General features: G+C 36.7%; 1 protein-coding gene across 1 annotated transcript; it reads left to right on the forward strand.

Moving 5' to 3' along the window:
- Positions 1 to 4879: 4879 nt before the first annotated feature.
- Positions 4880 to 14998, forward strand: LOC136801520 (uncharacterized). Its single transcript, XM_067058158.1, has 9 exons — positions 4880 to 5561; positions 6494 to 6634; positions 7460 to 7798; positions 8355 to 8489; positions 8772 to 9110; positions 9421 to 9497; positions 10449 to 10578; positions 10884 to 11143; positions 13553 to 14998. Exons 1-9 carry the CDS (start codon positions 5504 to 5506, stop codon positions 13838 to 13840), a joined length of 1767 nt encoding a protein of 588 aa, XP_066914259.1. The 5' UTR covers positions 4880 to 5503; the 3' UTR covers positions 13841 to 14998.
- The last annotated feature ends 565 nt before the right edge of the window (positions 14999 to 15563 follow it).

A 15563-nucleotide genomic window follows, 5' to 3' on the forward strand; every position in this document is an offset into this window, starting at 1 on the left:
TCAACTGAGTTTGTTCCTACCAAATCTTCTTAACTACAGAAGGCGAGATTTCATTAAAGTTCAAACTATGAATAAAGCGTAGAATAGGACAAGATGGTCAAATTCATTAAAGTTAGCTAAGAATAAGAGAAGCCCTACATGGAAATTACAAAGGATTTGACATTTGCTCCGGAGCTCAAGCCTTCTAGCTGGTTTAATTCAGGAGTGTGCAGGTGATTTCTCTTTGTCATTATTATTACCACCCTTCGATCTTCCTGTCATCCTCGTCTAAAGACCTAGGTCGGAAACATACAATAACCCTCCCTCTACAGCTCACGGTCGACCATCGCTGTCTCCAATTCTCCCAACTCGAGCCCTGTTGTTCTTTTTAAAATATCTGCAAAGGTATGTTTTCTCAGACGCTTTGGGCCAGCAAAACACCAGATTAGCAGATCAGATATAACTTCCTGTTTCGAGCGGAAACAGTGTCCAGAGAAGGTAAGCATTCTGCAGGTCAGGACAGTTGAAATTCTTGGAAGTCCGTTATAGGTTTATACATTTTTTCTCTAGATGTTGAATCAAAAGTCAACAAAACATAAGAAAGCATCTTACGCCGTATCGCTAGGACTTTGGAAAGAGTGATTTTACCTTTGCGGAAACCGTTTTGGTTTTTCCTAAAAAGTAGCTCAAGTACAGGCACAATGCGCCTTAGAATCATTTCATCATATATCTTGGCAGCGAGTGGCATCAACGTTATGCCTCTATGATTAGAACAGGGATAACACCACCTATTAACGAAGCAGATGGTGGACTGGAGTTTTCAAAGGTGCGGTTACAAAACTCAAGGAGAAGATCAAGAACTAAGACTGGGTCTTAGTAAGTAAAGAGTGAAAGCTTTGAAATGATTTAACTAGTTTTCTCTTCTTTTTTTGGAAGAGCCTTCTTTTAGCTGGATGGAAGGGTGATCCTTTATGACCTTCGTTAATTGTCTTCCATGCAGCGGAATGTTGATGGGAGATATGCAAATTTGAAATGGAATCAATCTTTCCCTGAATAAAAATTGCTTGAGCATTGAGATAGGCATCATCCCGACGCTTTTGAGCATTTGAAAGGAGTCTAGATGTATTCCTTGTAGGACGAGTTTGGTGTTTGTTCTACGCCTCTATGAGTGCTTTGCGTGCGTCATAAAGAAGGTTATTTTCAAAGAGATTTTTTGCTTCTTGGGTAAAAGAGAGAGACTGATTTCTTTATTGGCCTTGATCAGTGTTTGGTATTTGTTCTCTGGATCATCATCTGGCTTAGAGAGCATATCAAATCTATTTTTAACCTCAACAGGTGTATGTATGACGAAGATCAGAGTTAGTTTAAAGCTGTTGCCAGTTTATTGTTTTCATTGGGTCAGGTCTTGGCTTTTTAGAAGATCTGAGGCTGAGAGAGACGTGATAAGAGACTACTTTGTGATATGAGCCTACAGGGGGGAGAATAAGATTGCGAACATTCCTAACTCCATTTAGTGCGAACAAGAATATAATCAATTTGGGATTTGCTTTCGGAAAGGTGTTGAAAAAACCAAAGTTTAAAAGCTTTTTTCGTGAAAAATGTGTTTGTTGCAAATAATTGAAATTGCTGCGTAAAATCAAAGAGTTTGTTCCCGTTTCTATTGGTAAGCTTGTGAAAAGAAAATGGTACATCGTCCAGACCAACCTGCGCATTCAAGTTGCCACAATAAGAAAATTGTACGCTGGTGTATTGATATAGAGATAGAGAAGAATAGAAATTATCCACATTGATCTCGTCTGAAACATTTGTGGGGCTGTAACAGGAAGTCAATGTCGTTTTTGGGTTACTGTTAAATTCAACAACAATAATACGATCGGAAATCTTTGTAAGTGAAAGTGAATTTTTAAAAGCATTCGGAGAGAGCAAGATACCGATATCTCCGATAGTAGTTCCTTGAGAATTTCGCCAAGTTGATGTTGTTACAAGTTTATTTTTACCAAGCTTTTTGTTTTGAAATTTGACATTAGGATGAAAGGATCCTGTGTTCCTGAAGACTGAGAACGTCGATTTTTTTGCTTTGAAAAACAGGAAAAAGCTCCTGTTTACGACTATTAGTTAGAGAAAGAGAGCGCGCATTGAAAATGCTAAATATCACAGGATGTTTACACGCAAGAAGTTTTGATTTTTTATTGTTGGTTCTGAACTCTTTCCTATCACCACCTTCTCGCTCAGTAGAGACTGGAGAAGACGGTTCATCGATCTCAAGGGAAACAAGGTTTTAGGTTGGAGAAGCAGGGGCTTGAACCTTGGTGCTGTTAAGAGAGGTCATGATCGTTTCTTTCAATAGCTCTATGTTTCTAATGCTCCGAGATACCGGATACATAGTATAAGTGACACTAAAAAGTGTCTAAAGAGGTCAGACCCCATGGGGCAAAAAGAAAGCCCTGTGCAAGACGCCAACCTATTTATTATATTGTTTCCCTTTTTATGCTAAAGTCATAATAGTGAAAACTTTTCGAGAGTAACCCATAAATTTGTGATATTATATGACCCCTTGTGCAATTTTTTATTTACTTTTTGGTCTAGAAAGAACTGAATGAATGGTCAAATAATTTGATTCTGTTATTGTGGTTCACAACCTGCTAAAGTTTAATTTAGAAGATGCTTTTGTTCTTTAAGAGATGGGAAAATAAACTTAGACCGGACGATGACTCACGATCGCGCCACCTTTCGACAGAAAAATTCCCTTTTTGATTTTTTGAGGACTACAACATGTAGTATTAACGAATCCAAGGGGTTTACGGGCCAAATCGGTCCCGTTTGGGTTCGACAGGAGGTAAACTCAGAGTTTACAGTCATGTTGGCATGGTATGAAGCAAATAGGCAGTAGCAATGTTTTGGACAAACGCTGCTACCTTTGCTCAGAATTGTTCGCTCTTTGCAAAATACTCTACTCCTTAAGTTATTCCCTTTTCGTGATCTTGTACAGCCGAGGGGATATTTTTTTTAAGTCTACGTGATTAAAAAAGTTGAGTAAATTAAAATAATCTGATTAATTAGTAATAGCCTACTCCTACTGAACTATCTGATTTCCAAAGTCTTCAATTTATTAAACTTACATAAGCAAAAAAAAAACAACGTAACTAAGGCAAAAGCGTGTGGCAGACACAAAGGATTTGTTAATTGAATTGGGAATTTTCTTCCTAATTAAACGGGCTTAGCTAATGCATTCTTCCAATAGCCCTTCCTTACGTAAATGTGAAAATGAAGGCATCTCAAAGATCATTTTGCGATTAATTAAAACAAGACGACTCAGAGTCGAAAATTTCGCACAGTGTTTGATTATTCATAGATGAAATAATAATTTTAAACGACCGGGACTGGGGGAGTACTAGGGTTAGAGAATGTCAGGCCAGACCTGAGAAAAACTGGCTCCAACAGAGAATAAAGTTATCCTTACAGAGACAAGGCGAAAAAGTGACTCTAAGAACAATTTTCAAAAAAATTTCTAACCTTCTAGAGACTTTTCAAGTTTCGTACCTTAAATAATTCAGAGAGACTTGGGAAGGTCAAAAACCAAACCTTAGCATCAGCACATACCTGGCACCTATTAATGTCTAAGTACTCCCTCCCCCTTTACTATTAAAAGAATGCAATAAATAGAACGAGGCTAGAGCTAGAGCTTTATTGCCACCTAAATGTGAACTGTCCCAGTGTGGCCAAGTTACAGTCCACATCAGTTTTTGCTATGCCAATATATATGAAATTGTATATAGTTTGTATATATAGTTTTGTATATAGAACCATAGTCATTATAAAAAACCCCGGTCTGGAAGTCTTTTGTTTATTTCTATTGTTAACAGTTAGAGCTTGCGTTCGCTAATCGACTTGTTTTGCATACTTTTTGATCATGTGATTGAAAACTAGACCAATCCCAAGAGGAGAATTTGGTAACGTGATCAAAAAGTTTGCAAATCGCATCTTGCCTTTTATTTATAACAAAAGAAAATTTGACAATAAAGCTAAAACAATACATTGCCAGACCAGTGTTTTTTATAATGACTATGATAGAACCTGACCTGTGTTGACAAATAAACAATAATATCAATCTGACAAAGTTATATACAAAAATTTACAAAAATACAAAAGGTTTACACCTTGTAGATAAATCGAATTTAAACCAAATTAAACCAAAACATATCAAAAAGCTCAAACTCTATATTCTGCTATTTTGGTCATGTTTGCTATTATCAATATATTAGCCCACAAGGCTGTACAGTAACTTTTTATCTTAGAGAGGTGAAATTTGTGCAGAGATTTGAAATCCTCAATGTTGAAATGTATTATAGTTTTACGTCATCACAAGCAAAAAGTAACAATCTCTGGAGGGAAACTTGCATAGCCATCAATCAAATGACTGACCAATCAAAGCAACAAAATTTCAAAACAAATGAACTACGCAGCTCCGCACACAGCTCTACTCTATCATTTTTGTTTTGATTTAACTTTGTATTTAATGACCAGACGGGTCATTCATTTGAGGGCCAGAGGGCTATGCATGTTTGCCTCCACTGATGCAAGGTAAATACCCGATCTCATCCCCTGCCATAAATTTTTCTGTGAAATACTTAGTAAATGATAATCTGTCTTACAACACAACTTAATCAAATATCAACAAATAATTCTACCTGTAAAAATGAAGATCATACTTGTCTGTTGTCTGTGTTGTTGTGTGTAGTGATTTTCAAGGACAGTTCTTTAATTGTAAGATTAATATCACTTTATTGGTGCATTTACTAACTACACAAACATAAAATACTATGCTAAAAGAAATATAATCCTCTTTAAGTACTCTAAAAACACTAAAAACATGACAAAAAATACAAAAAAACAGAGCAAGTCTGACAGCATGCTGAAATCCGCCATTAAAAAAAAGAGCAATGTTTACGAATGCTTGGTCACGCCTACCAAACACTTGCAGAGCGGAATCATTAAATTTTATCTTAGCGAGTGAGTCCATATTTCAGAATTTTCGAGAATGTTCTAGAAGTTTCAACTACTTTCGTTTTCTAATTTTTCTTCCGCACCGCCGCCGCCGCCACGAAAGCCTATCGTAATACTTTCGCTATGCGAAATTAATAAAGCAAGCAGACAGATGTCCTACGCTTCTCTAATTAGGTGTGTAAGAAGATGGAAGCCAATTAAAAAGATTTTTATCATTTGATCGAGTTTTCATCAATCGATAAAAACATATTTTGCAATGGTATTTTGATAAGGCTTGAATTCTTTTAGAACGTAAATAGCAGGGCACAAAGCGATAGTTGTTTATAAAACAACACGGAGAATAAAAGGGTTTATTGTCGGTAGCTAGTACTTCCAATGGCTTTTAACAACGGTGTATAATGGGACAATGTGATATTTGTTTTCAAAGCCTTTAAAATCTTAGCTTCTTCCTTGGAAACTTATATAGCAGCTGGGAGCTGACTTTTTAAAGAAGATACTCAGGAAAGCGATTATTTGAAAGATGAGGGAGATACAAGTACTTCTACTGTTCAATTTATGTATCGCTTCTTACGGACAAGGTAATCTATTCATTTGTTACAAATATTTGGTGATATCACAGTACTTAAAATAAGATAAAGAAACTGGCCTAGGGTATTAAAGTTGACAATTCCAGTGCAACAGAGTGGTGCCCTCCCTTCCTTTGGGTTGATAGCTATTGAAAGAAAGAGGAGCCTTCGACTGAGGTCGCAGATTTCAGTTGAACTCTTGTAATTCGAATACTCACCTAATTCAAACAGATTCTGTGGTCCCTTCATAATTTACCTTGAAAACCTTACAAGAAAACTCCTATGATTTGAACCCATGTAATTTGAAAAATCATTTAAATCGAACAAATTATCCGGTCCCATCAGAAAATTTTAATCATGTAATTCGAATTTTGGAGGAGAATTCCAAGAAACGAGAGCAGAAAATGAAACAATCGACAATCGAATTACTTTTTTGAAAAATTATGAATTGACTTTTAAATTTAAAAACATGACCGTGTCAAGATTATTTGTACTAGTATTTCACAATTCTCGCTCGAAAATACAAAAATTGTTCAAAAGTAAACCTGGGAAAGTCTTTTTTCATCAAATCAGGTCAAAAATATGAAAACTCATTTAATTCGAAACTCATGTAATTTGAACAAAATTCTCGGTCCCTTAAGAATTCGTAGCGAGCGGCGCCATATTAGCCATTGAGGAGACTTTTAAAAAATATACAAAAAGTTTCTGTGGTGAGAAGGGTTTTGGAGTATAATATTTTCAAATACAATTTCATCGTAAAGAACTTTCCCGGTTGAGATGATACATTTCATTGTATTCTTTTTATCGGGGACGAACTTTGGGCAAGTTTTTCTAGCAGGTGGGAGCTCCAACGAGTCTGACACTGGGGTGTAATAGATATTTTTGAAAAACGTTTTCTCAATCCAAATCATCGCTCTTAAACTCAATCTTTTTTTTTGTATTAGTTCCAGCTGGTCCAGTTGTGAGGGACAGACTTTATAAGAATATTGGAAAGATCCACAAATCATATTCGTTCACTTTCGAAATCAAACCAACAGGAACAATCACAGGATGGTCAAACATCGTTCATGCTTATGATAAAGAAGGTATGTCTTATAACTACAAACAGACCGCGTCTTGCAGATATCTATGTATCTTGAAGACTCTGCTTTAATATTCTATATTTCTTATTTACACACTTTTTTTATAAGAATACATTTTAATAAAAATGTTCATGATGAAAATGGCCAAAAAATTTGAATAATGCTAAGAATATCACCGTCATAGAATTTTGCTACTCAAGCTAAGAATGTAACTTATAGAGCATTTTCAATTATAAATTATCAATTACCCTAAAGTAATGCACACTCCTTTCACAAAAATGCCATTTTATGCTTAAGAGGCATGTACTAAATGTTAAATCTAGTTTGAATTAGGATCCTAACCTAAGAATACTGTAGGAATGATGATTTTCTCAAAAAGAATTAAGAATATCCATGATGAAATGAATTTACACCATTCCTATAAAGAAAAAAGCGTGTATTTCACTAATCTCGAAAGTTTTCTTAAATTTGAATGAATATTTGCGACAACTTTCGTGGGACGCAGCTGCATGTGATTGGTTCAAAAGTAGATAGGATTTTAAATCTTTTTGAGAGGAGGTCCATGTATTGAGCCTGGCAAAAGCTTTTATGACCTAAAAGTTCCAGACAAGACTTTTAATCCAAAATATTAGGTAAAAAAATTGCCGACTTTTCATGATCATTTCCAAAAGGCATGATTGATACGGGCGAATAGAGCATGAAATAATTCCCTATCATAGCTTTGTGTTGTCATCATTTGTTCTCAATTTCAAAAATGAATTTCTGACACCTGATGAAATCCGACGCCAATGTCGAGTCAGCTTTGAAATATATATTCTTTTTCTTCAGGAAACTGTTGTGGAGTCGGTCAACGTATCCCTGCTATATTTGTGCACTCGCGATCCACTCGTCTTCACATTACCAACGCTGTGAGTGGTAATGGAAACTACGCTGTCAATAGAAATATACCTATGGGCCAATTCACCAATGTGACAATTCAGCAAGTTAAGCAATCAGATGGCTCATACCTGTATTCAATTTACCTCGATAAGACAAGAGTTGCCTCCACAATCAATACCCAACCTCAGGAATTCGACAATGTTCAATTGTATGCTTCAGATAAATGGTACAATCCATCTGAAGTTGTCTTGAGATATTTCAACTTCCAAAGTCCTTACTCAAAACACGGTAAGCTCACGCAGTTACTTTGTCGTCTACATTTTAGATTAAGAACGCCTTGATCGTTTCGTTATTTTGCACCTGGGGAATTTGCCTCTCTGCCAGGGGCCGATTTTTTTTGGGTGGCGCCGAAATACAAAGGGTGCAAAAAGATGCCTCTGATTACTAATTTGGGCGCCCCACTGCTCTTTTAGACCTTAGATATGGCCGTTTTCGGTCAAAGAAAATAAACTATTATTAACCCCTTTATACCATTTTTTCATCTCGCGAAAGAATCTGCTCGCGAAAGTTCGTAAGCCTAAAGTAGTTTCAATATTTGATCGAACGTACGTGACTTTACTAACTCTTAGCCTTCTAGTCTCTAGTTACAACCGGTCTCAGTATTTTTAATGAACATCATATTTTTATTAGCTACATATATATTTATCATACTCATACTAATCATATTCTTGAATCGAGATTTATAGCCTGATGAAATTTGCTTTCCACAAGTCATGTGCACAGTTATTGATTTGAAACACATTGAATAACTACACTTTTAAAACTCAACTTTCTGATTTTCCAGCTGGTCCAGTTGTGAGGGACAGACTTTACAAGAACATCGGAAAGATCCACAAATCATATTCGTTCACTTTCGAAATCAAACCAACAGGAACAATCGCAGGATGGTCAAACATCGTTCATGCTTATGATAGAGAAGGTATGTTTCGGAAAGGCTGGTAGTAAAGTAATTCTTCTTCTTCCAGCTTTCCAATCAATCTTGTTTTACACACCTAGATCTACATAAACTTTCTTAACTTAACAAAACGGATTTTTAAAGCTTTTTTGTTGTTTGTCATATCGGGCAATATAAAGCCCTGCATTCTCGCTGAATTTTTCTTAAACTTAATAAAAACATTTCTGATGATGTCTTCTAAACACATGAATTCAAGCACATTCACCTTGTCGAGTCAGCTTTGAAATATGTAATCTTTTCCTTCAGGGAACTGTTGTGGAGTCGGTCAACGTATCCCTGCTATATTTGTGTACTCGCGATCCACTCGTCTTCACATTACCAACGCTGTGAGTGGTAATGGAAACTACGCTGTCAATAGAAATATACCTATGGGCCAATTCACCAATGTGACAATTCAGCAAGTTGAGCAATCAGATGGCTCATACCTGTATTCAATTTACCTCGATGAGACAAGAGTCGCCTCCACAGTCAATACCCAACCTCAGGAATTCGACAATGTTCAATTGTTTGCTTCAGATAAATGGTACAATCCATCTAAAGTTGTCTTGAGATATTTCAACTTCCAAAGTCCTTTCCCAAAACAAGGTAATAAGACTTCACAGTGAAATAGATTTCTTAAAATAGCATACAATGGAATGTTTTATGCCCATGTTCCCTGTCCTGTTCAATTTTTAGATAATCTCTCAATTTCTGAGACAATGGTCCCAAAGCCCTCTGTCAGCGTTGAGTTCTTGAAAATTTTGGGGTCTGGGGAACGGATTTTTTCTTGCAAAAATGTTTAAAATCCTTCCGTTTCAAGATACTTGTTGGGGACCTCAATCACACTCATTGTACCAATACTTGTCTTGCAAAATGCTTGACTTTTACAACAATACAAATCATATCTTTTTTTAAGAATGTGGTGTCAGCAAAGTTGGACAAAGCAGAATCGTTGGTGGTCAGAATGCTCTGCCGGGAGAATGGCCATGGCAGGTTCGAAACATTGTTTTCCAAATAAATTTATAAAAGTGGACTCTCTATAACTCGAACCTCTAATACTCGAATGTCTCCTTAACCCGAACAAGTTTTTTTGTTCATTCAGTTAATAATGCCTAATAAACCTATACTCTTTATTTCAAAATCCCCTTAACTCGAATGAATTTGTGTTCCCCGTGCGTGTTCGAGTTATAGAGATTCTGCATTAAAGCTCTAGCATGAAACCCGTCACAGTGACAACCTAAAAACCTTTTTCTCTAGACTCTACCCCATACATACACCTATAAACTCTTAAAACGTGAAAAGACTGGGTTAGAATTTCCCTAGTAAATTTTTGCACAAAAAGTGCTGTCGTCAACAGAAACATCATTTTCAAGAGTTTCTCTCTCAATTTTTATTTTCTTTACTTCATGAGGAACCTCTGTGCAAAATTTCAGAGCTCTATCACAATTTGAAGTATCGTCCCTTTTATATGTGATAATCCGCCCTACTATAGAAGGATTGACGTCAAATTTCAGGAGTCATTGCATTGACTTCTCATCAAGAAAGGAATTTTGACATTAATCTCTCCTGGTGGCTCTAACCCAGCTTTCTCACGCTTTAGGCGTATTAAGGAATACAGTTGTGTAAAACATTTTCCATGCCTTATATACTGAGGCAGTAATCAACTTTTTTAAATTTGGCCTTAGTGTATTCACCAATAGTAGCTTGGCGGCACCCATTCCCATTTTTATATCGCAACAAACATTACCCTATATATTTCGCAATCGCTTTGCTCGCCAAACGTTTCAACAAACTTTTTTCTTAGTGCAGTCAAAATCTTTAATTACTTCAATTTGCAACCCCATTTTTGGTCGCACCAAGATAAACTTGAGACTCTTTCGTCTTGGAAAATTTTATCAAAGAGATGGGAAATTTTAATCGTTCTTCTTCTTTGTACTTCTTCAGGCATTTTATATAATTAGAAAAGGAACCAGAGCCTTTTCCTGTGGAGGCGTTTTGATCCACAAGAAATGGGTGTTAACGGCCGCCCACTGTACAGTAGGAGACGGTGCTTTTGTTAGTAAACTTTATCTGGGTAAGTTATACCAGTTATTACATTCTCTTTATATGTTTTTACCGGATGTATCGTTCGTTCTACCAATTTGAGAGGCTGAAATATAAGTTAAGAAGGAGAGTCGATCGCCATACTACCCTTATACTCTTTCTGGGAGTCATCATAGTGAATTTTGTTGCCCATTGGTTGCGTCATAGTACATGGTAGCGTGAAGGATTAGATGACGGACTGCAATGGACTTGGCTCGAATCACCTCCGATGGCTAACCGCAACTTACTTACTTAATTTCCTGGATCTATTTGAAACTTTTTGTCTTGTCTTTCTAGGCGAACACGAGCGTGGAAAAGTTGACACTGGAGAACAAACGCCAAAAGTAAAACGAATAATCAACCATGAAATGTATCGACTCGCACCAGGAACCAATAGTTTTGACTTTGCACTTTTGGAACTGGAAACAGAAGCTCAAATAACAGATAACGTTCGCACTATTTGTATTCCAAAGAAGCATAGCGGGACTGATTTTGATAATCAAATATGTGACATCACAGGATGGGGAACAACGTCAGAAGGTGGCAGTGGCGCCAACGTAAGTTGTTTTGGGTTGAATATTTTTCATACGTGGTATATGCATATTGACACCTCCTGATGCATATTTCCATAACGGGACGCCATCACTTTAAAAAAAAATTTATCAAACTCGAACCCAGTTACTTAGTTCGCTCTTTTATGATTCTGATACTGCTCACGAAAAGATTGCATTGCGATTTTATCACCTCCATTAAATTGCCCTTAAAACGTAAGTTTTCAGCAAAAAGAATACATGATATTTTACGCCCATAATCGCACGAACAGTTATTTTTTTTTCTTTGGCGCGCCTTCAAAGAGAGCAATTAATCGTTAATTGCTTCCTGTAGAGAGCAATTAGGCAATGAGGCTAATCACTCGTAATTTTTTTACTTCAAATTTTCCTCGACCTTTCGGACTCAAACAAAATTAATAACAAAAAAAATCACTCGTGCAATTTTCGAATTGTACGAGTTATTATGTGATTACGAGCTAATCGTACAATTTTTTCACTACTTTTCCCCGTCAGGAAAGTAAATTACAATGAAAGTTTTACATTTTTCTCTCGTATTGCACTCTTTATCAATTGATTACATATACTAATCTGATTCTAACATTTCCCGAGTGGATTTAATTTTGTGACTCAGCAATCTCACGCACGCTATATTTTCGCGAAAAATTCGAGAAAAAATTATCAGATTAAACAATCGTTTCTACGTCTTTTCAAACCTTTCCCTAATATAAGAAGCTAATTCCTTGAATAAAGTTATTTTTGCCACTAGTGAAGTATAATTTTGGAATAGTAGGATGGGGGTAAAATTGTGAAAATCACATGCACAGGAAAAATGTTTTGATTCCCTAGGCTATGAAAATGCATACTTCCAGATCTGGAAATCTGGATTTTTCCCTAACCAATCCCTAGCTAGGGAAGATGCAACAGTTCCCTAGTTATGGAAATAGAATTTCCCTATTATTGAAAAGTGCTTTTCTCGAGCGAACCCCAATAAAACCCCATAGAGTTACCCATATTCACGAATTAAATCCTGATTTATAGAAAGCTGGTAAAATAATTAAATGTATTCGATCATTCTCTGAGCATTGGTTCGATAGCTCTCATTCGTTCTGACATGTACTTGCGCTACTTTGAGAATCCCGGCACTTTTGTCACAACAGTGGAGCTGCACTAGAGAGCCAACTTAATGACCTCAAACCCGTCTCACCGATCCACTGAGCCCTTGCGACGCAAGTCCATTGCGAACGAATGAGGCCGCCCTGGCTGAACGCCTCACCTTTAGCGTTGTGTTACACACTGATCGAATACACCCTTATAATGGTTTGCTTTACATACGACTCGAACACTTTTGAGTGAAAAATTTCTCACGCATGCGTAATACAAGTTCGGGAAATCAATTTTCCCTAACCTGAAAAAAATTTTCCCGAACTTAGGCTCTAATTTGTGACAGTTTAAATTTTTTGATTGAATTATCTTATTTGAAGGTTTGAAAATTAAGTTCTGATTTAATTAATTGTTTAAAGGATGGATTCAAATTAAAGAGTTCAGGAAATCGAATTTCCCAATCTGGGAAATTTTATTTCCCTAATTCGAGAAATCACATTTCCCAATCTTGAGAAAGAATAAAGTAAAGCAAGTAAGGTCACAATTCGTGATATTTGCTTTCCCTAGCTTGTAGAAAGTAATCATTTTAAAAACTCGTGATCTCTCTTTTCCCGACTCTTCCATATTCAGTTTAGAAAAACTTGGGATTTTTAATTTCCCGATGCAGTTCTGAATGATAGATAGATAGATATGCCCTCCGATGTATCGGAATGGGTCCTACCCACGGTGGAGTAGGAATCACAGCGCAAGCAGACATTGCAACCCTGCAGATGCGAGCTGCCGAGCCATGGTGTATACCACGACACTCGAACTACACGGGAGAACGGATGTCCTCGCAAGTGTAGAACCTCCTGAGTGTCACGGCACACCACAATGTCTGAAATATCTACCCATACTCTTGTATCAGAGTTATGGTACCCAATTCCCCTCACATGGCATGGGTTGACCCGGGCGAAGGAACATTCACTTGCCAAGTGAATCGTAGTGCCACGGTGGGTATCGAACTCGAGCCTCCTGGACAGAAGTCGAGCATGATAACCACTACACCACTACGCCATTCAGTTCTGAATGGGCAACTAGAAAGTTAAAAATATTAGTTTTCCACATGTGAAAATCCGTTTTCACTAACACATTGGTAAAACACTTCTAGCATGGGAAAATAGGTTCCCCTAGTTTCCTTACTTTCCCGAACTTAAAATTCTAGACTAATGTGATCGAACAAAAAACCACATCTGAAAATGAACAATCCCTAGGCTAGGGAATCAATAATTTTTTTCCTGTGATGATCAACGTTAACTACACTTTCAATTGTAGATCTTACAAGAAGCGAGTGTTAGAGTGTACCCTCAACCAGAATGTGTTGGAAATTACGGTAGTCGAATTGGTGACAGTATGTTTTGTGCCGGATATCGTGATGGTGGAGTAGACGCGTGTCAAGGAGACAGTGGTGGTCCCTTACAATGCAAAGATGGAAACAAATGGGTTCTCTGGGGAATAACATCTTGGGGTATTGGATGTGCCAGACCTGATAGAGCTGGAGTCTATAGCAAGGTTACACAAGTTGTGGATTGGATTGAAGAGAAAACTGGAGTTACTTTTTAAAACATTTTGTTTATTTCATAAGGTTTTATTAAACGCTTTTTTATAAGAATATCAGGGTGAGAATTGACTAAATGTTAAGAATGTCAAAAGACTGTGTTGAGAATATCTCACCCTCAGATTCTGAATATTCCTAAAGATACTTCACTCTCACCCAAAAAAAAACATAAGTATTATAAAAGTGTATACCATCTACAGTATATTAGTATTTTAACAATTTATCATTTATCATTTTTATCATCCTGTCCTACAGACCTACTTCTTTGATTATCTGCCCAAAGGACAGCAATTTAAAACACTCTTCTCTAGGCTTTGAAAATGCTTTACCACACTCTTCGCATTCCAAAATGTAACATCCAAGTAGAAACGTCGAAGGTGTTAGCCATGTGATCGAGGGTGACTTTCTAGCTGTTAGAATTACGCAAAACCATTCCATTCATTCGCGATTGAGAAAGGAAGTTTTGAGCTGTAAACAGATAGAATTCAAAATACCCACACTCGTCATTAGAAAAGTAAAGGATTTTTCATCAGTAATCATCTAGCGCATTTAATTTTTACACATCGGCTGAAAATCCTTACCCAGTTGTTCGTTGTCTACTAAAGCAGCGGTACACAAATGTATCATATAAAAGCGTTTAGAACATCCATATATTGTATGTCATGCGCAATCACAAGCTCCTTTAGTAAATACAGTTGACTCTCGCTAATTTAAACTCGAATTACGAATCTCATTTGTTCGAATTACGAATCTCCTTAGTTCAAATACGGAGAGATTCGAATTACAGAAAGCATTTTAGGAGAGTATCTAATTTAAACTGGAAGAATGGGGAATCTCTTGAATCTCATTTGTTCGAATTACGAATCTCATTAGCTCGAATACGGATAGATTCGAATTACAGAAAGTATTTTAGGAAGGTATCTTCTCCACGGGTACTGAACATTTAATCGTTCGAACTTTAGAGAGATTCGAAGAAACAAAGTTCGAATTGGCGAGAGCACACTGTAAAGGGTATATGAAATGAAAAAATAGAATTATACTTTTTGTAGTGTTTTTTTGATCATCAAAAATTATATTATAATAATTATACAAAGTAGCGGTATTTTTTATCCGTAAACTTTACTTTTTACGTCTGAAGAAAGACTTCTTCTTAGTACATTGTATACGGTGCATATTATCTTCCAATTTGTTAAGTCTCTTGTTACACGACATCTCCATATCCTCAACCTTCTTTGCCAAAGCCTCATAGTTCTCTAAAGTACCTCTGTAGTAATTGTTCAATTCAAGGATCTTGAATCTCAACATTTCTTTCTCCGTTCGTTCTTGAAGACAATCAATTTTTAATGACGTCACTAGCTGACGTAATTTATCACAGCTGCCACATGAGGTTTTTGGTATGAAGGAGTCGGTTCTAGTTTGCAATCCTTGGGTTTGTTGGTTTTCTCCGATATTTGGTAGTGATTCTTCTATCGTTTTGAGATAATCTTAGACGAGACATAAGTGACTTTTTAAGTTAAAGTTTTCTTGCTGTATTTTTTGTAGATTGTCTTTTTCGTCGCCGTTTAGTTGTGGTGAAGATTCAATGGTGGAATCTAAAAACAAAAAGTAGTTCGAGCATCACAGTTTTTCTTTCTCTAAAGCATAACCTATGATCGGTCTACGATTTTTTGCACCCTCGCGAGCCAGGGCCGATAAACGATTCTGCGACTTAAAGAGGCCAGTACCGTA

The sequence above is a fragment of the Clytia hemisphaerica genome, unplaced genomic scaffold (genome assembly GCF_902728285.1).
Source record: "Clytia hemisphaerica strain Z4C2 unplaced genomic scaffold, Clytia hemisphaerica genome assembly, whole genome shotgun sequence".
Lineage (NCBI taxonomy): Eukaryota > Metazoa > Cnidaria > Hydrozoa > Leptothecata > Clytiidae > Clytia > Clytia hemisphaerica.

Coding starts and splice junctions, on each gene's coding strand:
- LOC136801520 (XM_067058158.1), top strand. CDS start 5,504: ATGAGGGAGATACAAGTACTTCTACTGTTCAATTTATGTATCGCTTCT. Junction 5,562..6,493: donor TATCGCTTCTTACGGACAAG/GTAATCTATTCA, acceptor TTTTTGTATTAG/TTCCAGCTGGTCCAGTTGTG. Junction 9,498..10,448: donor CGGGAGAATGGCCATGGCAG/GTTCGAAACATT, acceptor GTACTTCTTCAG/GCATTTTATATAATTAGAAA.